Source organism: Strix aluco, chromosome 2, assembly GCF_031877795.1.
Source record: "Strix aluco isolate bStrAlu1 chromosome 2, bStrAlu1.hap1, whole genome shotgun sequence".
Taxonomy (NCBI): Eukaryota; Metazoa; Chordata; class Aves; order Strigiformes; family Strigidae; genus Strix; species Strix aluco.
Window position 1 is genome coordinate 68655259 of NC_133932.1, and position 27515 is coordinate 68682773.

General features: G+C 39.3%; 1 protein-coding gene across 5 annotated transcripts in view; it reads left to right on the top strand.

Moving 5' to 3' along the window:
- The window catches only part of LOC141919487 (cytoplasmic protein NCK2), a 155988-nt gene that overhangs the window by 68959 nt on the left and 59514 nt on the right, over positions 1-27515 (top strand). For 3 of the 5 annotated variants that reach the window (XM_074815157.1, XM_074815156.1, XM_074815155.1), the window contains one exon: positions 7169-7890. In XM_074815157.1, coding sequence (XP_074671258.1) covers positions 7169-7890 — 722 coding nt within the window. Of the gene's footprint in view, positions 1-6651; positions 6731-7168; positions 7891-17783; positions 19155-27515 lie in introns of those variants that run through there. The other 2 variants (XM_074815159.1, XM_074815158.1) reach the window with 2 other exon arrangements.

Sequence of the window (27515 nt, forward strand, 5' to 3'; positions counted from 1 at the left end):
ATGTTTCAGCTGTTTAATGGAAGTTCTCTTAATAGATTATAATAATGTTAACTTTTTCAGCTCTGCAGTGCCTTGTTTCAATTTTAACTATAATGGGTTTATTTTTAAAGAAGAAAAACATTATTTAAAAAATCTGATTAAGATGAAAACATTTCAATAAAAAACATACTGGTCTTTGTGGTGGCTTCTATGTTCTTTTTTTTTTTTTTTTTTTACCATAAAGCAAGTATTGTGTAAGGCATTTCAGTCTAGAAGGAGGGTACACAAATCGAGATGCATTAAAATTTGTATGAAAAATTTTACAAGTATCTGCTTTGGTTTTTTTTTTAATTCAGAGAAGAATGACCAATAATGTAAAGAAATTTCAGTTACTGGGTAATTTGCAATGCTAGTGAAAGATCCTTTTTAAAATTATTTTTCCCATAAATAAATTTTCAAATACTCATTCATGTTATGCTTAAAACCCATACTTTGACAGCCTGCGTGAGAGTTGCGGCAGCATGGGTAAGATTTAAGGCATAAACTGAAGGAACTGTCTCCCAGAATTTTCTCCTTTCTTCTCCTCTTTTCAATACCTTTGTTTTTATATATTAGTTTGATACCGGATAGCTGCGAACTCGTGTTGTAGTTGAGCATTGTGCTGAAAGGCGTTGCCATCTAGTGCAAACTGGGAAGTTGGGCAAGAGTGTTATCACATGCGAGGAGGGGGGTGCTCAGCCCCACAAACCACAACCCCAGCACCACGGCGCTCCTGCTAACCCATCAAAATCAGCCTGGCGTTGTGTTTGTCTCACTAAAATCATGCCAATTAGTCAGCTTTTGACTGAACTGTGCATCATGGCTTGATTTTTGAGTACTAACCTGATTGCAGAGCAAGTCTCTTTGGGGAAGGCATGGCTGGTTTGGGCAGTTTGGGGGCTGGTGGGGTGCCAGGAGGTGGGAAGGCAGGGATCCTCACTAGCCCTGCCTGCCTTTCCAAGTGGGCAGAGCATCATGTTTCTGTTTCTGGAGGATTTAACAAATAAAAAAAATCTACAAAATTTAGTTTAGAGACATAAAAATTAAATACACCTTTTTTTATCCACCTTTGGTTTTGACTGTACATAAGTGTGCTTCTAATTCAGCATTAGTATCAGTTCCTGTGTTTTGACTAGGTGATACAGCATAATTTAGTTTTTTAATTGAGAAAAATCTTGTTGTATTTGTAAATAGACTATGAAAGAAAGTAGCTGGAAGTATTTGATATACTATTAATTCAATATATCTATTTGATGGCCCTTATCATACTTGAGTTAATTTTTTGCTGATTTACAGCTTTGTAATAATAATAATATAATATAATAATAATAATAACTGATGGAAAGCTAATTTCAAACATAAAAGGTTGAATACATGACACAAAAATCAGTTCTGGCTTGTTATGAAATGGAATCTCTTAAGATATGTAAATACAGCAGTAAAAGAAAATATATAAAAAGTTGATTTTTCTAATCGCCACAGGGAGAGGGAAGGTAATAGCATTACTCAGCAGCATTTCTTACTACATTTCCAGCTGTATACTTAGAGTTAAAACTAGCTACTCCAAAACTGATACAGGATATTTGAAGGAGTAGAATCTAATCACTTAAAGAGGAAGTAGTTTCCAAGAACTCCGTTGTATTGAGACACTTTTGTTGTTGGTTTTGCAGTGTTTTTTATAGTTTAAAGGTCACTTTCTAGGGGGGGAGGGTGTCCTTCTTTAATTGCTCTCAGTAGTTTAATAACAAGTTGTTGGAGGCTTCTTAAGCAGTTGTATCTGGCATATTTAGTGGCATAGTCTCTTTCATTTCATTGTGTTCTGGATTGAGGAATTTTCTTTTGGAAATTATTTAGTGTTGTCTTTATGATTTCTCAAAGCAGTACAGTTTTCTTGTGTTGCACCTTCTGTTGCCTTTTTATTTTGTTCTGTGAATTTGATTTGATGTGCAGCTGTGCTACAGAAAATATTTTTGCTCCTGATTTATGTGTTAAAATTAGAGAGGGTTTTAAAACAGATAAGTTGGGAGAATTCAGATGACACTAGTTTCACTTGCCAACTGTTTCTCAGAAATTGGCTTTGGGTATTGACTGACTTCTTCTTATATATAGAAGATGGGGAAATGGAAAAGTCAGTAACCTGTATCAAATAAACTTAAAATTCCTTTAGAAAAGAAATGCAACTGTATTTAGTCTATTCAAAGTTGTTACATGTGAGATGTAATAAATTTAGGGAGCAGTCTTAGGGAGGGGGATGCTAGACAATTTGACTGCAAATATCTTCAGTGTTTAGTGCATGTTATTCTTAAATAGAACTTAATAAAACATATGTGAGTATGGATAAGCCTGTGGAGATGCATTGTATAGCCACATCGGTGAATCTGTCCTTTCACCTCTGGGGATGAGCAAAAGTGGTTAGAATATAAAATGTGGTCACTCATCAGTTTCAGGCAAGGACACCAGCTCGCAGAAGCATGGAAGAACTCATCAAATAAGTCTTCCTAAACTTAGGAAAAGATACCTGGTTTGTTAATGGGCTTTTTCTAGTAAAGGTGGTATGTAATATAAGCCATGATTAGCAAACAGAATATGAATTTTTGCTTGTGGCAAAAAAATCCTTTTCTATACAAGTGTTATGTATATATTAAGATAAAGTTTTAAAGATAATTAAACTTGTTTATCCTAAGCACCAATATTCATAAAGATCGTAGCTCTGCAGCCTTGTTTCAGTGCCTTCACTGGAGACAGAAGGAGAGAGAAATCCTTCTTTTGGTTTTAGCAGGAGAAGGCTGGGCAGTCGGGACATCTGTGCTGTCTGACAGGTGGCCAAGCTTTGGGCTGGGAGCGTGGCCAGCATGGTGGACGACATAGGTAGGGGTAGGGGAACTGGCACTGTCACAGCATCAGGCCAAAGGGGAGTGACCAGAAGAAAATTCCACCACTTTGAGATTTGGGGTTGGGGGGAGATCAAGACATTTCCTGGGGGAACTTGGAGAAGCATGAGGTGGGAAGGCTGGAAGTGCTGCAGGGAGAAGGCACTGGAGGTGTGAGCCAGAGGACCTGGGGATACACTAGGAAGGCCATCGTGGGGACAAGCTGGTTACGAAAGGGTGCAAAGCTGGGGTTTGCACAATGGAGACTTAAGAGACAGGAAGCAAATTCATAGGAAACTGGTCTTCCTTTGGCCTGCTGCTCGCAAAACAAGCTATTCTTTAGAGTCTCAACTGAGCGAGGAAAGGAAGAGAGCACGAAATAATGTTGGAGGCATGTTTGAGTCTCCCTAGGACTAACCTCGGAGTCAGAGGGTTTCTTTCACTCTGGAGAGGAGGATTTGCAGTGGATCCCTTCTCTGGAAATTATGCTAACCATTTTTTTTTATCTCAGCAATATATCCACCTAAAAAATTAAAGCTACTCACATCACTTGGCAACTTGTTTGTAAGAGAACTGGTTTAGTCTGGGTCAGCTGTAGGTTGTGAACAGTGTTACTTCCTATGAGACACCGTAACATAAAACAGGCTTTCTACTGCTTTGCAGTGGTTTTGCTCCCACTCTTTTCCCCTGCACTTGAAAGCTAATCCATTGCTTTAGGCTCCTCCTTACAACAACTAGTTGTATTACAAAGGATTACAGCTTCAGGTGAACTGTAACCAATGAGTCAGAATGGGAAAATACAGCTGTATTTCACTAGTAGATAAGTTTTCTTTAAAACGAAGACAATAAAAATGCCAAAATTATGTCTGCAATGACAAGTATATTTGACTCGTCCAAATGTGACTCCCAAAGTGCTTGCATGTTTTGTTTTCCCTGGAGTTCCTTACGTGGGTTTGATTCCATTCGGATATAAGAATGGGGATACCCTTGCAAATAGTAGTAAGTGAACATTTCTGTTAGTAGCGAGTAATGGCAGTGTTTATTTTTCCAGAGATGACTCATGTAGATTCTACTTTTTTTAAACAGAGTTGTGATTTTTGTCATAGATGCATATGAAGCTTATAATCGTCCTAACTTTATTCTTGCTTAGCTGTAACCAGCCATCCTACTAAATTATATTTTTACACTTGTTTCCGAAGGAAGTGAAGCTTACACTAGTCATGCTGTCACAGTCAGCTGTCATCGTCCGTCCATCTGTCCACCCTTGATAACTCAGCCAATTTTAAGCAAACTTGACAGACTGGCAGAGATAAACGAACTAGTTTTGTCCAACTCAGTGCCTGGGAGGGTCATTGCTGGTGTACCTCACTGGAAGAGAAGCCAGAGCAATCCCAGCTCTTTGCTCAGTCCAGGAAGGGCTGAAAGACAGCGGGGTGCCAGGCACTGTGCTTGGCTGGCCAGTCCAACGAAGGTAGGGAGGACAACACCAGGGGAGATGGAGTATACTTTGCGGGCAGTTAGGAGATTGCAGTGGGGAGATGGAGGTATGAGAAGGACCTGGTGATGTAAAGGCAGTCATATGGTAAGGGGGCTTATTGTGGATCCTGCAGGAGATGGGGGAGGCAGAGGAGGAGTAATGTGGCAGGAGGTATAAGGAGAAAAACAGGAACAGATTTCCTTCGGTCTGCTCATGGAACAACTTGTTTCCTCTTCTGTCATAGACACAGTTATGAATATTGTAACCTCACAGAAAAAAATGAGTGTTAGATAATGTTGTGCATGCCCTTTGCTGTGCTTGGCTGCAGATGGGTCTCTGCGTAGTTACCTTGGTCAAACCAGCTGGAAACACAGTCTTTGGTGCACATCACTGCTATTGCAAAAGGCTAATCATTACCATGCTATCAGCCTTAAAAAATTTGGACACATTAAATGTTAAGTTTAAACTGAAGAGCTCCGAGTGCCTTTATTGATAAAGAAAAAAAGTGAAGTTTCTATTTTTTTTTTTTTTCCTATGCTGTTATGGTTCTGTTGAATGGGGAGGATATAAAGGAACATTTAAAACGTCAGACAGCATTGGAAGGTTTGTGGAAAAAGATGCAACTTATTGAAACTCCAAATGAAAGAAAGTGCTTGGATGATAACCTTTTGCTAAATGTTTAGACATCATTATCAGACTTCAGAATTTTTTTTTTTTTAGATTTGTTTCCTTTACCTGTTTGTCAACAATTTTTTCTGTAGATACTTGTTTGTGGCATTCTCTTATCACACTACATCCCCATATCTCACAGTTATCTCTGCACTCTGAGTTTCAACTAGTTTTCTCCTGGCCAGCTACTTCATCATCTGTTGGCTTTTTTTATTTTATTAGTTTTTCTGCTGTAACTCTAAGAAGTGATGCTGCATATCTCCATTACAAAGCACATCAGAACCTAAGATTTTAATCTGGAAGGTTCAATCTCAGTGTAGAGTGAGAGTGAATCTATTGAAATACAGTTGTTTGTTTTCCATGAAGTTATAACAGGTAATTTCCCCCCTTTCATAACAGAATGACCCTTAAGTTGTGTTTGTTTATATCATCCTGATTTAATGCTCCTTAGTTCTGATACATCCTTGTCTTTTGGTTGAAAATGATCTCTAAACTGATGAAAATTTCCAGTCTTGGCAGAGATCAGAGCCTGGCCAGATTCTGATTAGCGCTTGCTTGGACACTCTTTTCCTGCAATTGTCTCCCTTAGTACAATAAGCTGCTCTCCCTCATTTTGCCTGAAAAGTGCAGCCACCAGCTCTCGGCTGAAATGATGTAGTTAGAGTGACATTAGGATGTAAGCAGGCTCCAGCAGGAAGCAAGGAGCTCCTGAGGAAGGTCAGGAAACACTTTAGGATCATTGGAATTTTCTGCCATCTTCTGAGACCTTAAGACTGTATTGATTAATGTATTTAACCCTTCTAGTTAGCAATCCCTGCGTGGTCATGTGTGCGCTGTTTGCCTGCGCTGTACAGCTAACCCTGTGAAATAAACCTGGTAGTTTTGCACTGAACAAACAGCTTTGCTGAATATATTAATTGTATATGTGTGTACATATATATTTAAAAAATGAACACACTTTTCAGCAGTGGAGCAGCCAGATTAAATAGTCCTGAATTCTTAAAAATGAAATAGCATGCTTCTCCTATCAGATTATTTGAAGAAACAAAACCAAAGTCCTATTTAATGTTTTTTCCATTCAACCTGCCATAATTGGCATGCACTCATTGTGTCTCAAGTGAATCTCTCACCTGCCAGCAAGGCTCTATCATGGAGAAAAGTACACAACCTCCTATTTCTGTGTTGGTTTTTGCTTTCTGTCACCTGCATGACATTCTGGGTGTTGCTTGGTTTGTGCTATACTAAGACTTCACCTTTTGTTTTCTCTTCAGAACTTTTATAAATGAATTTCACTAGAGAGGGCTACTTGTTCGCTTTATCTTTCTGTTTATATATAAGCTTAAGCAGTCCTTGCTGGAAAAGTTTGAAAAGTACACCAAGTGTGTTGTGCAGTTTTTCTTCTATATTTAAAACAGACATTATCATGGTTCCTCTAATTAAGAAAAAAAAAAAGTTACGTCTTTAATGTTATTGTTGTTTCTTCTGTACATTGTATTTCATGCTATAATTAAAGCCACAACAGTACATGAGAATTTACAGATTATAGGGGAACGTATGCAAATGGTCTTCCTCACTGTCAGGTTTACGTGATGAAATGTAGATGAAAGAGGCGTGGATTTCAAAAGACGGTTTGTAGTTGGAAGGAGTTGCAGCTGTAGCTGCCTGGGGACTGACTGAAGAATGAAGAGAGCAAAATGTAATCTGCAGGGAAACTTAAGCTTTTATTGCTGTGCTAGTTTATTTTTGTAGATTTTCTTTTATGTTTTGCTTGAGCTAAATTAAAGTCATCACTAAAATTAAAAGGCATGATCGTTTGACTGGATTTTTAAGAGACATAACAGCAAGCTGTGCAACCGTTCCAGTGATTAGCTGTTCTCACAGTGAAGAAACCACTATTTTTAAGTGTGTTAAAACTCTGGTACTTCTGGGAAGGGAAGAGAGCCATTATCATGCAAATTGCTCCTTACCTAATGGTGCATTAGTTGGATGTTAATCTCTTAAAGGTGTTATGTATCCTGACTATGTAGTGTTACAGAAGAGATCTCCATTTAGCAGTGTTGTTAAAGTGGCGGAGGAGTTTGCAGTCTCCGGACAAGCATTCCGAGTGACCACTTTACGTTTCTCTCTTTAACAGGTTTGGGAAAAACCAAGAGAAAGACTAGTGCGAGAGACGCCTCACCCACTCCTAGCACAGACGCAGAATACCCGTCCAACGGCAGCAGTGCCGACCGGATTTACGATCTTAACATTCCAGCCTACGTGAAATTTGCCTACGTTGCGGAGAGGGAGGATGAACTGTCCCTCGTTAAAGGATCCCGAGTGATTGTCATGGAGAAGTGCAGCGATGGCTGGTGGAGAGGTAGCTACAATGGACAGATCGGCTGGTTTCCTTCGAACTATGTGGTAGAGGAGGTTGAGGAGGCAACTGCAGATTCACCCAGCTTTCTCAGCTTAAGGAAAGGCGCTTCCATGAGTAATGGCCAGGGCACCAAAGTACTCCACGTTGTTCAGACACTGTATCCATTCAGCTCCGTCACAGAAGAAGAGCTCAATTTTGAAAAAGGGGAAACGATGGAAGTCATTGAAAAGCCAGAGAATGACCCAGAGTGGTGGAAATGTAAAAATTCCAGAGGGCAAATTGGTCTTGTTCCTAAAAACTATGTAGTAATCGTTAGCGATGGTCCTACCATTAACACTTCCCATCCGCCACAGATAAGCTACACGGGACCATCTTCTACCGGACGGTTTGCTGGAAGAGAGTGGTATTACGGGAACGTTACCCGACACCAAGCAGAATGTGCCCTGAACGAAAGGGGAGTGGAAGGAGACTTCCTTGTTAGAGATAGTGAATCTTCGGTAAGTGGTTCTCAGCCCGGCAGGCTTTGTAATTCTTGATGCTTGGGTTAGCAAGCGTGACAGTTAATAGCTTCCCTATCTGTAGTAAAGGGCTTTTCACCCTTAAAGAAGCAAGCAGCGCTTCGGTGTTACCAACCCAGACTCTTACTGCTTGTGAGAATCGGTCTGTTACTGAAATGCAGTGACATTTACACTGAAGTTCAACCAGTGTTATCCAGGGTTTTTTAATTAGTGGACAAGCAAGTAAATATTTCAGGTTTCGATTTGACTTTTCATGTGTTCCTCATATGCAATCCTCCTCAAATTTACAGCACTACAAGATGAAATAATTCTTGTGAATTGCAAATTCAGTTGTTACTTCGATTTTAAAGCTAATTTAAAATGGGATCTTTGCATTGGTCAGTTTTGTTCTGCTTTTAATTGAATAACAACATAGGTTCTTTAAACTACTGGTTAAAATCCCATTTTAATGTATTTATGCTCTACTTAAATTACTTAGGTTGACAGAGAGGGTCAAGTCAGCAACTCATATGCTTTGTAAATTGAGCCTTGATGACATCAGAGGGATATAAGTAATGCTGATTAGGGATCATTGAAATTCCGAAAGTCCAAATTTAAAATTACACTGAAAGGCTTTTCATGTATGCTGAGGCCAGAGAATTCGTAGTTTAAGCACTCAAAATTTAATTATCCGTTGACTGTGATTTTTTGAAAGATGGCAGGTTTTAATAATTCCCTAATACTTTATTCAAAAGCTACCAAAAAAAAAAATTCTGAATTTGTGATTAGGGCTTTTCTGCAATTATTGCTTCAGTTGTAGGGCCATTTCATGAAGACAAATAGTTGTTTAGTAAATGTCTCTATCTGAGTATTTTGTTACTTCACATATAAATTCAAAATTGATATAATTATATTAGTTCAGTCTCCTAATTTGAGCATATGGTACTACTAAAATAAGTACACCTTATACAGCTACAGACATCTATCTATATGCCATATTTGTATCAGGTTTCACTGTGCCTATATTGTGGGCTATCCTGGTTTATAACATAGATTGCAAATAAAAACTAAAGCAGTATCAACTGCATATAGGTTGAGCCATAATATGTTTTTTAAAAGATTTCTTGGCTCTAACTAATGTCTTCAGAAGGCTATGTTGATTGCATATATCACTTCTAGTTAGAACTTGTTATATGTGTTATCATAATTATCTCTAAACTGGGGGGAAACTTTTCCCATATACCATTCCTTGTGTAAAGGATTTCAGTAACTAGTCAGTAGTAGGTGAGTAGGTACTTGCTTTAAGTAAGGAGGAGAATTAAGCTTGAGCTCCAATCTGGAAGTAAGATCCTTTTAGCTCCCGATACTTTTTTGGAAATATGTTTCACATTTCATTTACTGATTCTATTCTTCCTAAGATACAATTTGAGCTACTCAGAAGAGGTCCCAAAATGAAGTCAAAATCTGAAGTAGTATTGAGGCAGATTTGATAGGTAGTGCATACTAAAGGATACTCTTTAGTGAACAAGCACTAAATGTTTCAGGCTTCAATTTGACTTTTCATGTGTTCCTCATATGCAGTACTAAAATTTGGGATTGGCTGGCATGTTGGCTCTTGGTGAGGGAGATGTACAGAGGCATCTAGTGACAGCAGCACAACAGCTGAAAGACAAGGAAATTGCTATTCTATATGATTTTCTAAATCCAAATAAAAATTTGCATTCTGATTTTTGGAAAACATTAGTAGCTTATTATTATTATTGAAGTTAGAACTCTTGCTATTCCCTGAAATTTTTATGTTGTGTGTAACATTATTGACAAAATACAATTCTGTAATAGTCCCAAATATTTTTTTTTTTACTGAATGCAGTATTGTCTGATTAAATTTCAGGCATCTTCCTGTGGTGGATTTTTTTGCAGAAGGCACAATAGCTGTCAAACTACCTTTTCTCTGAAGCTCTGTGCTATTTTTGTTCTTACTTAACTGTAATCACTAAACGAAGGCAAATGCAAATAAACCAGAGGAGAAGAGGAAGAAAAACAGAGATGTAGAAAACATGACTGACTTACAGAGGCTGGGAGGAATCAAGTTTGTTTGGTCAACAGAAGAAAAGACTGAGGGTGGGGTATACAGTCTTCTAGAGGAATATGGTAATCATTAAATTACAGTAGTTCAGCTGTCTCTTCAAGGTGGCATCCTGTCTGACAGGGGCAGGCAGGTGTACTGGGTGCAGCATACCCTTGGTGTGTCCGTCCAGCAGATAGAAGCTCACTTTCAGAGCTTGATGCTGCATATTGGGTTATCCTGAGACAGTAGCTATCAATTTCCTTCAGTCTTTTGAGAAAGTGCCAGAAGGAGAGTTTGAAAATGAATATGTTACTTAAAATACAAAAATGCACAGCCATTTCTCAGCGCATGCCATGTCACAGTAACCACTGTGCTACAGCTCGTTTCTTTGCTCTTAAGAGTCTGCCTCTGGAGTAAACTAATTTCCTTGACAGGACACAGTAACCTTTTAATTTAATATGACATTGTAACACTAAACACACTTGTATTCAAAGCAGTTTCAGATTTGCTGCCTGCATTGTTGCTGTGGAAATTGTTGCTTGTGGAGCACAAAAAGATTCATTCAGAATGTGATCTTCAAGTTGTTTCCAGCATCTAACGCTTTCACTGGAATCCCAGAAAATTTACTCAATTCATATTGCAGCAAGTTTTTTGCAAACATGCAAAAAAAAAAAAAAAAAAAAGTGCTGAATTGAGGAACTTTTTTTTTCTCTTTCTAATCCTGATCTGGTCTCTCAGATCCTGTATTTGGGGTTTTTTTGAGCGATGAGAAAAACTATAGTTATGCATGTAATGCCTCCTTTGTCTTAGCACTACTTGAGAGTTTTAGTTTTTATTAGGTTTAAAGAAATATTTTATTACATCTCAAACTTTTGTCTGCCCTAGTCTTTATATATCATACCATCATATAATTTGTTTCTGTGTGTGAATTATAAAAACATTAGGATTGCTAGTTTGGTTTGGTGTTTGGTTGTGTTTGTTTTTTCTGAAGTGCCAGGAGTGATATAATAAACAAATGGGCATGCTTGATAACATTGGGAAACAGATCATAAAAGATCTATTTCAAGCTTACTATGTATGGAACAAAAAAAGATTTTAGAAATAACTCTTAAATTCTTGACAGTTGCCGTTTTTCACATGCGTGACTACAGAGGCTGTTCACGCTGTGGCAAAAAGTCACCAGGAGTGTGCTTATGATCAGAGCAAAAGATCTTGATTAGAGAGACCAGACTGGACAGAGCGAAGTTGTCAACTCTCCAGTTTGCTCATCTTTCCACCAGACCAACACTTCCCATTACATTGTGTTATGACTCACCTATTAAAGCTGTGGATCCAGGGGTTATTCCTTTCTAAAAAAGCCCATAGATAAAACTGTGAGTCATCCTGCTAATCCCATGCCTGATTTTTGACCTGTTTTAGGATTTTCTATAGCCTTCCATCACCATAGTTACAAAAAGTCATCTGTATAAAATTTTTCTTTAGATTTCTTTGAGTTTTGCTCTTCTTACTGAGCTATGAAAAGCTCTCCTTGGATAGACGAAGGTTTGTATTATTCTGTATTGACTTGATGAGACTGTCATGTTTTTCCATTTCAAATTTTAGTAGTTGCAAGATTTTACAATGTTTCTCTAGATTTAACTTACCAGATGTTTGTCTCACAGCTAGATTCCTTTAGCCAAAAATATTCTCTTCAGTTACACTTAAATCTAAGGGATGCTGCCATAGTGGAGAATATCCCGAGATGAGCTCAGTCAGGTAGCTAGGAGCCTGATTATCTTCATTAATTGTGAAATACTGTTATTAGAACCATAAACTTGTTTGAACCATTTAAGCCCATAGTTTAGGTAACAGGCACAGTTACTTACTTATAACGTTTTTGCCAACTCTGTTATACCTAGGTAGTGTCACCTTAGTTTTGGAGATGTAGAGGAGACTGAAGTGGAACATACCTAGTTAGAAATACTGCTTGATTTGTTCTTTTTGTTGCAGGCTGCTCAGTTGATAAAAACTGAAGTTTTTTGTCTTGTTTAAGTAGCACTCCTGAACAAATAATGCAGATTTAATCTATGCAGTCTCTGTACAGCCACTTCTTGCCCTTTTTGAATTGCAGGCTCTTTAGCAGTCGGATTTTTCTTCTCTCTGTGTAGTACCTAACACAAGACAAACAAGTCTTGTCTGACACCTTTGGCCTGGGTTGTGTAGGTGATCGTCATGCTTTGAAGATCTAAGATTCCACTGAAGAGAGAAGAAAATTTGGAAGGAAGAGGGATTTCTGTTCAGATCCACCCTGGGAAACTGTGGTTGCTAGTGCTGTAGCTAACAGGAAGCAGTAATAGGTTGTGACCGGTGACCAGAGAGGGCCACCACACCACAGCTCTAGCTTCTGAGCAGTCTCTACCACAGACACCCTTAGGCTTCAAAGGGAGCTTCTGTCAGGACTTGCAGTCCCCTTGCACTTCACTGTGAGTGGGTGCAAAACTGTTGATCAAACAAACACCACTGCTTCATAACCCTACAATGTCTTCCAGTGAAGCAGAGATGATGTTATTTTTCTCATACCAATTCTGTTTATTAGCATGAATGAACTATGCAATTTTTTGGACAATTTCAGGAGCAATTATTCATTAGGAAGTAATGGCTACCTTCTGACGATAGTGTCACAGTTATCAAATTATAGTAACTGATCCTAAATGGGGTTGCAGGGTATCGTATTAAGATGATACTGATGATTGCAGATGTATTGAGATGATATTGAGGATTGTAGGCGCGACTGGATTTGTGTCAGTCCGTTGAGATCGTGTTTAGCTTCTGTGCTCTTTGTCCAGCAGTAGTGATAGCAGAGGGAGGACGCACAGACTGAGAGAGTTTGTGTGCTTTTTGAGGTGCTAATTCTGCAGCGTTCAGGGTGTCCTATATTTTTCTGGGGTTTTAATCTTGCAAGTGTTGGATAGAAGCAATGAAATGTGGCAACTGTTCAAAAACTGAAGTATTTGTCATGTTCTCTGACATGCTGTGATTGAGTACAGCAGAGAGGAGGAGAAAGTTTATCTTTAAAAACGGGCTTAAGGAAATATTCTGGTGCTTTATTTTAAATGGAAGAATAGAAATCTTAGAGCTGTATTTGAAGATCGATGGAGCCAATTCATGTTTCTGACCTGCATAATGCTGATTTTGGAACATAGTGAGCATTACATAGAGAGGAAGGGCATTTGTTTATATCTAAATGAAGTGGAAGGGGTAGAAAAAGGAATTTTTAACCCTCCCAGATGTTCTGTCCAGCCTGACCTTAGACCTTCAAGCTATGACTTGTTTTTTTGGCTGGGTGACTCAGGAGGAGGAGGAGTGAGGGAGAACCTGGGTATGGGAGTGGAAGGAGTTGGGGAGCTCCAGGGCAGGCTCACAGGTGGGAGCTTGAAGGTTCTAGAATAGTCTGAAGAATGAGTGCAGGAGAATATCTTCCATGGAGGAAGGGCATTGCAAAGTGGAAGTGGATTGAAAGGAAAAAACCTAAGTTACAGCATCAAGTTAAAAGGTTTTCAGAGGGGAGTTATTTTTCCCAACATTGCCATTTATGATAAAATTGTATTGTTTTGTTCTCAAATGGGGATTGTAAAGAGGGAACCTTCTTTCCTGATTTCAGTTGTTTTTCCCTATATCACTTTAACTTGTCTTCATGATGAAGTTTTCCATCTTTTTTGAAAAGACTTATGAAGTTCCTTACCAAAGTAGTAGAATTAAAGGAATGTCTTCCTACCGGTTGTCTTTCACATGCTGTAGGCACCAGCTAGCCTGTGGTTATCTTAGTCATAATCAGCAGTTAAAATAAAGGAATCTGAAACAATTCAAAGAAATCCTACGGCAGGACTGAAGACCTGCAGATGCATAACAGCTCATCTTCAATTTTCTGTCTTTAGAATTGATTTAACTTCAGGTTTAGGTTTTCCCAGTTATGACAGTACAGAAGTATTCACAGGTTCCCTACCGTGAAGCTATGCTCTGAAATTCTGTTGCAGAATCAACAACTTCTCTATAGATTTCAGGGATTAAAGCTTACTTCCGATGTGCCTTTATTTGGTGTATGTGAGGCTTTTATTCCTGGAAAAGTTAGTGTGCAAACATCCAAATGTCGCAATTAATTTAAGAGGGCGAAGGGAGAAAAATTGGCCAGCAGTTGAAACAAAATAGCTTGAACAGTAAATAAAATAAACAGACTTGGAGCAAATCCAAGGAGGACAGCAGGGAACCAATTCAAGCTGCATCGAACCAACATACTTTAAAATGGTAATGTTAAGAGCAGTAGTTTATCTAGAGATTTTTTTTTTAAGTAGTCCTTTTAACGATTTTACATGTTTATTAGAGTGGGAAAGAACCAAAATAAAAACAAATGCAAGTTCAGTTGCTTTTGTTATTTCTTCTTAAATCCTGTAGAAGTTACTATGCTGAGGCCAATAAAGGGTTTCAGGATTTTTTTCAACAGCTGTTCAAGCTCTTCCATCTCTTTGCACCGGATGATGGCTCTCAAAAGAGTTAGATCAGCCTTTCCGCTATTTTTTTTTTTAATTAAATCAGATCACAAAAAGAATAAACTTTGTAACATATTCTGGAGAAAATAAGCGATAATGACTTCTATTTATGCATTAATCTAATTAGCAGCTCTGAGACTGGGAAGAATAGATGGAAGAAGAATAATTCAGGAGAATGTTCATTCATTAAAGTTATAATTAAAATGGCAGGGAAGAGTATTTATTTGTAGATACTGTGTAGATCACAAAGATCTAAGTCTGGCCAGTGCCTGGGACACAGGGCAGGAGATCAGAGGTCTAAAGACCCATTCCAGCACCACTCTGTCTGTCATTAGCACATCCTTTCTGGTCTAAAGATAATGATTCTTAGCAGATACAAGGAGCTTTGAAAACTCATAATTTTGATGTGCTGAAAACAACTGTGCTTTGTCAGAAAATATTAAAAATTTGCTGAGCACAAAGTGATTATTTCACTTATTTTGAAACCTGTTCCTGTTCCTAAAACAAAAAAAAATGTTTGGTTCAGATTATGAACTTCCCATTTGTAATGTCTTCTATTTTAAATGAGGGCCTCTTGGTTACTGGTTTTTATTTGGCATAGGCATTGCCCTTGGAAGCAGCGGAACTTAGTCAGCAAGACTTGATGTTGTGTTTTTGAATCCTAAGCAGCTAGTCTGTAAGTGCTCCCCTCAGTGCTGTCCTTGAAGAGACCCTGTGGGACCTGCCTGGGTAGCCTGTGTTTAGAACACAGCAATAAGCATGCTGCCCACAGCCCGTACCCTAAATTTCTGCTCCATAAGTCCAGGGTCCCAGAGGTTCTGCAGAGCTCTGTTTGTGCGCACATGTGCTTTGTTACTGTTTAATGGCTGCTGCCATTTTGTTTAATGGCTGTGGAGAGATCTACTGAAACCGGTCCTAGGCCTGTATGGTTATGGCTGCCGGAGGGTTTGTCCACGCTGCATTCAGGGCCTTAACCACAGCACAGTGTTGGTGCAGCCAGGTTAGCTTTAACCCAGTGGGGTGGGTGTTGGAGATAGGTCAGTCTTGGTGTGAGCTCTGTGCAGCCAGTTTGCAATGCTCCTGAGGCAGGGGTTTAATATCAGAGCTAGCTGGCTTAAAATAGTGGTTTTCAAACTTGGAGCTAGGGATGGATGACAGAGCACAAAACTTATCTTGGGTGGAGCACTGGAAACCCCAAAGATATGCTCTTATGCACATTTCTTTCCATCTGTTTCCCCCACCCTCCCCAGCTCTCTCCTTGGCAGTTACAGGGGGTGTTGCATGTATTTTGAGCCAGTGGCTTTGGAGCTGTTTGATACCAGAAGCAGGCTTCCTGATCAAGCCTGCACTGACCTGGCTAAGGCCCAGTGGCACTGGATTGTAGATGGAAAAATTAATTCTCCTATGGGTGTTACATAAAATAATTTTTAAAGAAGTGATGCTTGTGGGCCTGAAACGTAGTGGCTCGAGGTAGAAGAGGGTTAGTCCAGGGATGTGGGGAGCTAGCTGATGGCTTAAGCAGCTCAAGAGGGGAAGAGCTGCTCCCCAAAGCTCAGGTGTGAGCCTGGGGAGTTGGGTCAGAGCCAGATAACAAGCACGGCCAGAGCTTTGTTTGCTCTGGGTAGGGCAGATGTAGTCAGAAGGGAAGGTAGAGAAGGCATTGATGCTAAAACAGGTGAGAGGGTGATGCAACGGATGAGACTTTAGGATAGGCAGAACATGGGGGATGCATAGGGCAGAGACCCACATCATTGCAGGAAAAGACAGCATGCCTGAGAAAATGCTGTCCTTTAGCTTACTTGGGTATGTACACAGTGCATATCTGACCCCCAACGCAGTGTAGAGGACTCCAGAGGCTGTGGTTTCATGAACCGAAGTCTGGTGACAGCAGTAACATCAGAAGGCTCCCTCAGTCTTACTTGGGTACGTACTCAGTGTGTATGTGTCCCCCCAACGCAGTGTAGAGGACTGCAGGAAGCCTGTGGCTTCATGAACTGAAGTCTGGTGACAGCAGTAATGACCAAAGGCTCCCTCTTCCCACTGCTTGGTCCTGTGCTGTGCCGCAGCTGTGTTCGAGGTTGTTTGTAAGGCGATGCTGTGAACCAGATAGTCCCTTGTGGGTTTGTTTAGCCTGGACGAGTTCAGGTTCACAGCGCTGGCCTGACCGAAGCAGCAGCATGGTGGAGGGAGGACCAAGGGACTGCAGGAAGGCTGTGTCTGAAGTCTGGCACGTGCCTTCAATGGTTTCTGCCTGAAGCTATGCCTTCAATGGGCAGAGTCCCTGCAGCAGTACCTCCAGAGTCACATCAGGTGTTACTTATCTCCATTAAGTGCTTGCTACAAACTCTGGTGTGTGCTTTTTATTTTTTTATTATTCCATTTTCCTTCTGGCTGGTGACACCCGCCTCCAGCCACTTCTCGCAGGGCAAAAGCCTGTACTCCCATCTCTACGCCCCGCCGGGAGTGGTGGATGGCTAGAGATGGAGTTCAGCTGGAAGCGAGGGACAGTGTGTCCTTTCTACCCTCCTACAGTGGGCGGCATGTGGTGCAGAAAGTGGAATGGTCTCATTCTGGCTGTTTGGATGACAACACTCTCTTCTGATTGCCAAGATGAAGAGATTTATCATGTGAAATTTTTCTGTCCTGAATAACTTAATTAGTGCTAACATTTTGTCTTTTGTGGGTGGTGGTTTGATGGTGAGATTTGTACTGTGTTTTTATTCTATAGCTTTATCTTTTTTTACAAAAAAGGTGTACTCAATAGGAGGAATTATTCCCCACACACGTGGTAATGAAGATAAAAGGTGAATGTGTTTTTGTCTTTTGCAATGCAAAGCAAGAACGGCCCTCTAGTGGTCACGGCTCTAAAAAAAGCCATATGGAGAATTTTCTTCATCTTACCCAAGCAATATTGCAATAATTGCTTTCTCCAGGACTCTCTAGCAAGGAAACTATACATTATGAAAGTTTTTCCCTTCTCCTTGACATTCTGGTGCTTCTAGATTGAGAAACTAAGATAATATTAGCAATTTAGTCATGTAATTGGCAACTTCAGACTGTGCATCTGGGGAGCTTTCACTTAACTGACTTAACTATGCATGTTAATAATGATGGCAATTATTTATTGAATAATAGACTATTGGGTTTCTTAAGTAGCTAAAGCACCGAGCTGTGGAACAAAGACTAGCATAAATTACCATCAACTGTATGACACAGCTTGTTCCTGAAACCACAAAATTACGCCTTCATTGTGTTCACTTTTATGTAATCCTTTTTTTTTCTTTTTGAATTCTTCTCAACAGCCCAGTGACTTCTCAGTATCTCTAAAGGCATCGGGGAAGAACAAACATTTCAAGGTGCAGCTCGTGGACAATGTCTATTGTATTGGGCAACGTCGCTTTAATACTATGGATGAGTTGGTGGAACACTACAAAAAGGCTCCCATCTTCACCAGTGAACACGGGGAAAAGCTATATCTTGTGAAAGCACTTCAGTGACGTTGAAGATGGACTTGGCCACCTGGGCCTCTTATAACTTACAAGCCTTAGGTCCTAAATTCACTTTTATAGAGCAGAGCAATATCTGAAGCAGGCTTAAGGAATAGGCTCTTTCTAAAGTGTTTGCTCTGTTGGTTGCTGTTTGTCCTTTTTTTTGTTTGCCTCTTTGTGTTCCAGTTCTGTTAATCTCTGACCACCTCTCTTCAGGTTGAGAGTTTCCCTTGGGTGGCCATGGCGAGCACTCACCTTCCTGGATGAGTTCAAAACTCCCCTCTCCTGTGTACGTTTACATAGTTAGCTCAGATCAAGGAGGGGTGTTTTCAATTCAAACCAGTGTTAATCTGTTCGGATTGCTCACGCAGGCAGAACTCTCCATTCAGAGACATCGGGCACAGTTTGAATGCACTGAAGCTGCAGCTACTTAAGTGAGAGAGAGTAGACATAACAGTTGTGGCTGTGAGTTCTGTAGCTATATCGCTTACCGAGTAGTATATTACAAAAACTCCTAGTTCCTAGAAGCACTCTTTACACTGTACTCTGCTATTACATTGCCTCTCTGACTCTTTGTAAAGAGTACACTAATTAAAGCATTTTGTAATAGTACTTCTTAAACTACTATGGTAAGATTGTAGTAAAAGAAAACTATCTAGTGTATTTTGGTCTGTAATTGCAACAAAGAGAAATTTTATTTGAAAGTTGATTACTAGAGAAAGAATCATTGAATTGTAAAGGCTGAATGTTTTGGTAATCTACAACCAAATGTGCCATCCACATAATGCTTTTTCCTCTTGCCCTTCTGCTTGTTTGAATTAAACGATTATGTATTTAATTCTCAAAGTAATATGTATCTGTAGCTGATTGTTGACACTAATACAGAAGATTAATAAAAACTGATCTTGGGATGGGGTGGGGTGGGCTACCAACACTATATATATATTTGCTTTACAGAAAGAAATCTTCAGGTTTTACAGAGGATGGTGTGGTTGGTAGGAAGAGACACACAGAATGTTTATGAAGAAAATGCATTTTTCTCTTTTCTTTACATTTAAACTCCTTTATGGTTTAAATATACAGTCTTTGGATGGCACATTCCTGAGATTGAAGAAGAGATCATGAGATCTCAAAATCTTGCATACTCAGTTTTTTGGATATTGTAATAAAAAAGGTATTATGTCATGATGGAGTACTGGATTTATCCTTGGGTGGTAGTCCTGGTGTTGCTTTAGCAAGGTAAAATAGAGTGAATAATTCATTTGTTTGTCTTGGAATTTATTTGGCCTAAAAAGAAAACTTCTGTGACTGCAGAGGACAGTTTGATATGAGGCAGTGTCTAATGAGCTCTGCGTTACTTTTTTCTGTGATAAGTAAGTCTGTTCATAGCTTTAATGAAAGCTGCAAGATGGAGCTGTTTCCTGGTACCTTTTTGCGATTAAAGCATGTCTTTACCTATTCGGTATTCCAGCCAGTGGTAGTACAACTACCTCTGTGCATAACTCTAGTGTAGGTTAAGTAGACACCAGCGTTGTCTGACTTGCTTTGGTGTAAATCGTACCACTGCCAGGAGACTGCACTGGTACCTCTGTGAATGAATTGCAGTCTTGCTCAGACCCAAGAGGCATGTACCATTTTCCCACCACTCTTGAAATCTTATTTCTGTCCGGTTATCCGAATTGACAACTGTATTTGAATAATCAACTGTGGTTTCTGTATGTGCATTAACTAAAAATTGGGCAGTGACACTTCTGCTTGGTCCAGCTTAATGATGGAAGGCAGTGATTCAGGGCAATCCAGAGTGGTCATGCATTACCCTGAAGAGTACCTACCCATGACTGTCTTCTAAGAATATAGAAGCTTTCCTTAGGAAGTTGGTGAGAAGTACCTACAGAAGGACTCCACAGTGGGCTGCTTCAAACTTCATATGTGAATTCTGCAGAGAATGTAGGTTTTTGCCTTGTAATACCTAGTTCTTTCTTTAGGTGAATCTAAGCACGTACTGAGCGTGGCAGTGACGTTAAAGTCAACTATATGTTGTATGAGCATTTTCAGGTTTGATTGAATTGCTTTTCAGTCTCATTGACTCTTTGTAGCATTTGGAAAAATGATATATGGGGATGGCTTTCCTTTTCAGTAAACTAATTACTGCAATTACTCTTTCATGTCCCTTGTTCATTTTGCTGAAATGTTCCCCATGTTTCCTGTTCTAGGGGCCTTCATGTGCCTCTTGCGATCTTTTTTTTCACTTTTTTTATAATAGTCCCTTTTTACAAGCTCTGTTAGTTTCTAACCTCTTTCTAGTCTTAGTAGCTTAGAACTAAATAAAATAGACATATAAGTGAAGTTTTTACCATACGCTTTTTTTTTAATGGATTTATAAAAAATTTTTTTGTTTTGTTACATCATCCTCCATAGACAGCTTCTGTGTATTGAGGTGTGAATTGTTAAATATTTTGTTTTGGAAGCAGTTAATTTACAACCCAGCAATGTGAATGAATAGCTCAAGTTTTGGTGGGGTGTTTGTGGGGTTTTTTTGTTGGGGTTTTTTTTTTTTTTTGGAAACAAGCCTCATCTTGGTTTTGCCCACGCTGTATTTAATCAAGATGCTCTCCACTCCACAGGCTCATTAATAGTTCTTTAGTTCTTCCCATCTTTACTGAGATAAACTTATGCAAGTTTTGTTGCTTTTTTGACCTCATTTGCTGGATTGGGCCTAAGCATTAACAATCTTCAGTACTAAGTGCTTAACAAAGAGGCAATAGACACAGATTTTATTTTTATTTTCCTATTTTATACATACCTTTCTGTTGTTTGACAAAACCTCACCCTTATTTTTTGAGCCTCTTTGAGGCTTTATTTAAAGCTTCTTTGTCAAAGCTTGGAGTTTGGGGAGTATGGGGTTTTTTAAGATGAGAAGAATTGTGGTGTCCAGAGTTCACCTGCAGTTTTCGTTAAAGACTCTCATAATTTCTGATGGAGTAGAAGCGGTGATTTTTCTTTTTTTTCCCATCATTCCTGGTTCGTATAGGTGCATAAGTTGTACTTTTAAGTATTATTCCTGTACAGATGTTAATGTTTTCTCGCCTTGCTGGTGTTTACATAGGAATGCGAATGAGTTGTCTGAATCCATAGCAGTTGCTGTACTTTCCATGCAGTGGCAGGAATTTGAGATCTGTGTTTTCACTCCTAACTCTGGGAGCTTGTTGATGAGCTCCCTCTTTCAGTTACCTCAACCGTTTGTGGTATCACTGAGAAGCCCTACCTTGAGTAGGCACAAAAAGACAGAAAAGTACAGCAGAAACACTTAACACAGCTGTGCAGTGTGCAGTGTTCAGCTGGATTGGAGTGTCTGTCAGCAAAATACTGCACAGTTGGGTACCAAGTAGTCACAGCTGACCCGATCTAGTATTGGGGGTAGTCATGTGTTAGGTGGGGACAAATTGTTAAAGGATTAATCTAAGAGTGAACCAAGAACATGCCAGGGAAACTCACATAGATCTACTGTATTATAAAAGCAAAGGGTTTGCTTAGTCTTTGCTTTTGGGGAGAGGAGATAAGAGGCAATAAAGATGTGCGGTTGGGTAATCAACATGAGTATGGACTATATGAATGGACTGTAAAGTCCCACTCTTGAATGATTCTGTTTAGTGTTCTCTATTCAGATACTTTTGTCTCATAAATTTATATTAAATCCTTAAAGTTTACAGCTGTTCTTTCAAGCCTTTATTGTAGCTTTTCTGTACTAGAGTTTGCTGCCTGGTTCAATGGTTTCACTAAGGGGAAATAGAGGTCTTCCACACTTAGAATGATAACTTTTGCTACAACACAAAATTGAAGTACTTTTAGAATACCACTGTGCAATTTTACTTATAAAAATGAGACAGATTTTGACATAATTATAAATCAAAAACTAGAAAAGGGATCACACTTCTTTTGGATTAGGTCTGGCAATTTACTTGGCAAAATAACTGTAAGGACTTTTGTTCCTTCTTGGTCTTAAACTAGTTTAATTCAGTGATTTAGAGGTAAATGAAACCTGTGCAATCTCCAGAATCTACATTTGATGAGTTCTGTTTTCTTACTCCAGTGGGATGGGATGACTCATTTTTAAATGGAAACTTGTGAACATATTTATACCGATAAGCTATGAAAGGTGTATTGCTGAAGTAACTCTCACCTCTTAAAATGCACTAGGAGCTGTGAATCTTTCTATTAGTTTCTCTTCAGTACATCCAAAATTCAGTGCCTTTTTTAAGAAATGGAAGAGTTTAAACCAGCAAGAGTACAGGATGCACAGTCCTGAACAGTGTTATTGATCACCTGGGCCATATGAATGAAAGGTTTCAGAGTAAAAGGAGGATGCAGGTAAATGCTGCTGTTCATTCACTAGTTGCTCCTAGGTGGAGTAGGCTTTTAAGTAACAAGTAAATCAGTTGTGCAATACTATTCTAGAGAACATACTGCAATTGCAACCCAAATGTGCACCAACTTTAGTGTATGATAACAACGCTTAATATGTGTATGTTCTTGTGCTAGTGTCTTGCAATAGCTTGCTCTTTTTCTCTGTTTTACGTGGGTATTCATATCCATAGCTGTTGGGTGTAGTTATAGTTTGTTGAAAAATCTAACACATAGAATGTTTTTTGACCTAAATTGGCTTAATGTGAAATGTAACCTATATATAGTATACTTAAAACTATAATATTTTCTGGTCCTTTGCATGCTTCTGGAACCCTATGCTACTTTTGTATTTTAAAATGCAAGTTTTTCTGACATATTCTTGGCATTTCTTTTCTTGTTATAAAACAGATTGTTTCCCCTGTTATTTGAAATATCTACCCAAGCTCATACGGAAGCTGACTAACAGAAGTTGCACATAACCATTGACAGATTAGACAAGTTTTTCCTTGCATTTTCTTTCATATGTAGTAATACTGAATGTTTTAGGAGTGGGAGTTTAAAAAAAAAAAAAAAGGAAAAAAGAAGACTCTTTAACTTGACAGATTATCTTCAGCAGTGGGAATCCACAGTTATGAGGAAAGTAACAGGTAAGAAATGTTCTTTTCTATTTTCTTAACTGAATTTAGTTTGGAATTTAGCTTGACATATGGCACTAGTGTGTGAAGTATTACATAGGTTACAAATTAATGCTGACTTGGTCCAGCTTAATGAAAGAATGGACAGATAAAATTGTTAATCTCAGTGTCCTACTCTAGAAAATAGTAGTAATCTTCAAAAGGGTAGAACTGTGATTTTTGGGGACTACTTTGTTGGTGGTGGGTTTTTTTTGTTTTGATTTTTGAGGGAAGACTTCAAAAGAGGTGTCTTGCTCCAGTTTTCAAGCCAAATTTTACTTCAGAGCTTCTTCCTGAGAAGCACCTCTTTGGGTGTGAGCCAGGCCACAGAGAATATGTTAACTGTAATTATTCTCCCAGCTGTAATTGAAACTGTGGTGGTGAATAATGGGTTACTTTTTTTTTTTCCAATTTTGCTCTTCATTAGATTGGATACATACATCTATATGGTAATTAATTAGTGGGTTCCGTGGGTTACTGACTTAGCTTTTCACCTGGGTTCAACTCTGTCAAGTTAAAGTAAGCTTGATGATTTTTTTTTTTTTGTTCCTTTTTATGTCACAGAACCAGTAGTGCATTCAGTGCAATTATAATTTGTAATGCAAAGAAGCCCTTCAGTTGTGGGCAGCTGGTATGTTTGGAATACTAAGTCCATAGATGATGATGATAATACAGCCATAAAGTATCATGGGTAAGGGCACCAGCAGACATGCAGAGAGAACAGACTCCTGGGATCATGAAGCAAGTATCTGATGGTTTCTCTGGAGAATTAGGATGTTTATTTTCATTTGAATATGCATAGCTAATTTGTAAAGTGAAACTTAACCCTTTTTTGTTGTACAGTCTGTTTATTCAGAAATAAATTCCAGGAATTATCACTGCAGGAGGGAAAGTGGGTGTTGAGGCCCGAAGAAAAGTGAAGGATACTGGTGTTTGTGGCAGCTTTCCTACTGAAAATCCTTCCAGGTTTATATCCCAGTGAAAAGTGGGATACTCCTCCATGTTACTTGATTTTGCACTGGCATCGGCCTGTCTTTGTGCTGGCATAACCTGTCTCTACTGAAGACAGGGTAACTGTGACTGTGTTAGAAGACATTTCCATAACGTAGTCAAGGCTCTTGTGCAAGTGGCTTGGCCTAAGCACAGAGTTGATATGTAGTTAGGCTGACATAGTAGAGATGTTATGCTGGCATATAATTATAACACTGTGTTGTAGCTGGAAATGACAGTTCATACTGTTTATTGGGACTGTTATAATTATGGGGTCTGCTATAAATCTTCATTCAAAAACCTGATACTGTAAACAAAGCCCTTTAATTAAAAAAGAAAAAAAACCCCACAACCTCTTCCAGCCCACGTACAAAAGGAAGGAACAGCTCAAACTGAAGAGAGCAGCCAAAATAATTTCTGTGTACTGTACAATGATGACGGAGAGCAGACAAAGAGCATACACTGAGGAGCCATGGAAATGAAGCATTGTAAAAGGACTGGTGACAGATACCGCTATTAGGAGCGCGCTCACCCACATGAATGCGATGATACATATGTTGGCACCAGTGAGCAGGAGGGAAGTTCAAAATGATTGCACAAGGCGTTTGCTAAAAGACCAGGCTTGGCAGGCCTGGGCCAGAGGAACTTCAGTTTCATTCTGAAGCAGTTCTTGCTTTTTCTCTCAAGATGCAGAGACAGGGTATAAACAGCAGTGAGCTTGAATAAGCAGTCGGCTTCTGCGGCAGGAAATGAAGACATCTAAGAAATCCCCTTTGTCCCGGACAGATGTGTGTGTGCACGTGTTTACTGTCCCTCCATTTAAAAGACTTCTTCAAATTTGATTTGTTCCAGAACTAACTTGCTTATCCTTTCAGAATCGGTGCACACCTTTCCATAGCAGGGTGATCGCTGGGGAAAGGTTTGATTACATTTGAACATGAGTGCAGACTTGCCCTAGACTGCCCATGGGTGACTAATCCTTGATGAGCTCAGTGTTCTCTGAAGGGAGAGCCCATGTTTGAACAGTTTTAGTTTTGCCCACAATTGCATTAAAAGTCCTCTACTCTTCCACCTTCCCCACCACGCTGATTGCTTGGGGATGCATATCCCTTTAGCTTCTACAGTCTGTTTTGCAGCCCCGATACTTGTTCAAATTCATTCCAATTTTAAGTCTGATACTTGAAAAAAACCCCTTGAGCCTGCTTCTCCTCACACCAGCCTTTCCCATTGAATATGAAGAATGGCTGCACTTGTATAGTTGTACACATGCCAGCCTGGGAACCTGGTTGTCCACTGCCATAACGTGTTGCCTGCCATCATCATCCAGAAAATAAAGGATTGCTTCATCACCAGTGGAAGAGCAGTACAAGGCTCTATGTCAAGCCTATGTCATTTCACATCCACATGGATGTGAGTTGGATCGGAAGCTGATGATGTGTAAAACTTCGTGAGAAGAGGTGAAATATGGTGTGTGTCAGTTCTGAATTGGTTCTTTTCAGTGCAGAGGTCTTCATGGCTGTGCTGACCCTCCTATAACCATACAGTTGTGATAGTAGACTTACCAGTACACATATGTTAGGGTGATGCAAGGCCTGAGAAGCACTGAAATACATTGTGGTGCTTCAGTTTCTAAAGCAGGAGAACATAATTGTTGCTAAAGCAGTGAATCTAGACTAAAATACACCTTTCCTGTTAGTGGTATTGACTGACCCAGTTTCTTTGGTGGTCTCCCATTGGGGGGACCCAGCAGCGCTTCTGGATGGGACCCATCTCCTCCCAGGCAGGATAGATAGAAGTGAGTTATGAACTTTTAGCATAGTGCCCTGAACTAATCCTTCCCCAGGCTTTGAACTGCCATGCTTCTCGGTGATGGAAACCACATCCATCATTTACTGGCCTGAAAAAGAAAGCAAAGATATTTTCCCAAAAGCTTAGATCGGTGCCAGCAGAAATTAGGAAGAAGTATTTTGAAATTAAGCTATGATAAAATGTGATCTAGACAGCTAGAGATTTTCATGCTCATCTAAGATGACAGATAGTCAGGTACTGCAAAAATAGGCAGAGTTAATGAAGATGCTTCTTTCTCTGAATGTCATTCACCCTTCCTGTAAGCCTTGGCCTTTCCAGCCAATAGAGTGTGACAATGCTTCCTCCCCTCCTAATTTCTTGCCCTAGAACTCAGCAAACTGGCCAGTCTTGGTAGTGGCTTCTGGTAAATGCTTACAGTTTAGACTCACCACGTGTTGAATATACAGACTTTTTAGCATAATTCAGCAAGGTTCTTATGTAATTATGCAAGCACAGACATAAAATCCCTGAGCTGCCGTGATGCTGCCTGTACTGGTAAGCCCACATGTACTGCTGCATATATATAATTTTTAACATTTTTCTTTTAGGTTTTAGAACATGATAGTGTTTACTTAATTTTTTACATGTTTTTGTAGACTTCTAGCTGATCCCTTGTGTACACGGCTGCTTTCTATAACTAGGTACTGCATGCAGATTCATGTCCTTTATCTGGCACCCTGATTGTTGTTTTGATAATGCTTCAGTTTTTAATGGGCAGTGGCCATGAACTGAGGTGCAGAAAGAGAAAATAATTTGCAAAGAGCCTCACAACATTGCACAATAACCACAAAGAGCATCCGTATTTACTCTGCATGTTTTCTAAGGGTTTATACCAAGGCAGGCTGAAATTTAATGGAAAGATCAAAGTGACTAGACTTGGCTTTGGATCAAACTCTAATATAATTCATTTCTTACTGACTTTTGTTTGATATCTTAAAGTATTAAGGCACTTGCCCTTATGATTTTAAGAGGCCTGATTTTAGAGGATAGAGGGGATCAGAAATGTTAACTTCTGTTCTAGAGCAGCTGACTGAATTATACATCTGTGTTTTGTAAACTATTATAGGCAAAGCATACTTACTTTACCAATCTTGCAAAAAGGATAAAAAGTGGAGATGGTGCCAAATCTACAAAGAAACCGTCATATGAAAGAGGATTTCATGCTTACTTTGATATCAGCTATTGCACTGTTCTTTAACTGAACCTGACTTCCTAGGTTTTCTGCTATAGAATCACTATGGCTTTTCCCAGATTTTCTAGTTATTAAAATTCAGCCCTCCAACTCCAGAGTTCCCTTTCTTAATGTTATTTTATCCTAGCTAGAGGAAAGTGGTTTAAGTGATAGATACATTTTTAATGGACAAAACCTTCTTACTACTAAGAATTTAAAGAATATCATACTTCTTCTAGACTTAGAAGCCTCAGGTTGGAGAAGAAAAGGGTGCTATTGCTTTCTTGTTTTGTTTTATTTCACCTTTCAAATAACGTTCCAGCTCTCTAACAAATGCTATGGCATTACTGTGCCTGTGCTCTTGGGCCTTACATTCCCATCCCATAGGGATTTTGCACGTTTTGTTCATCTATTATAAGCCAGCATTGAAAAATAAATTCTGGGTGTGGAAACATACTT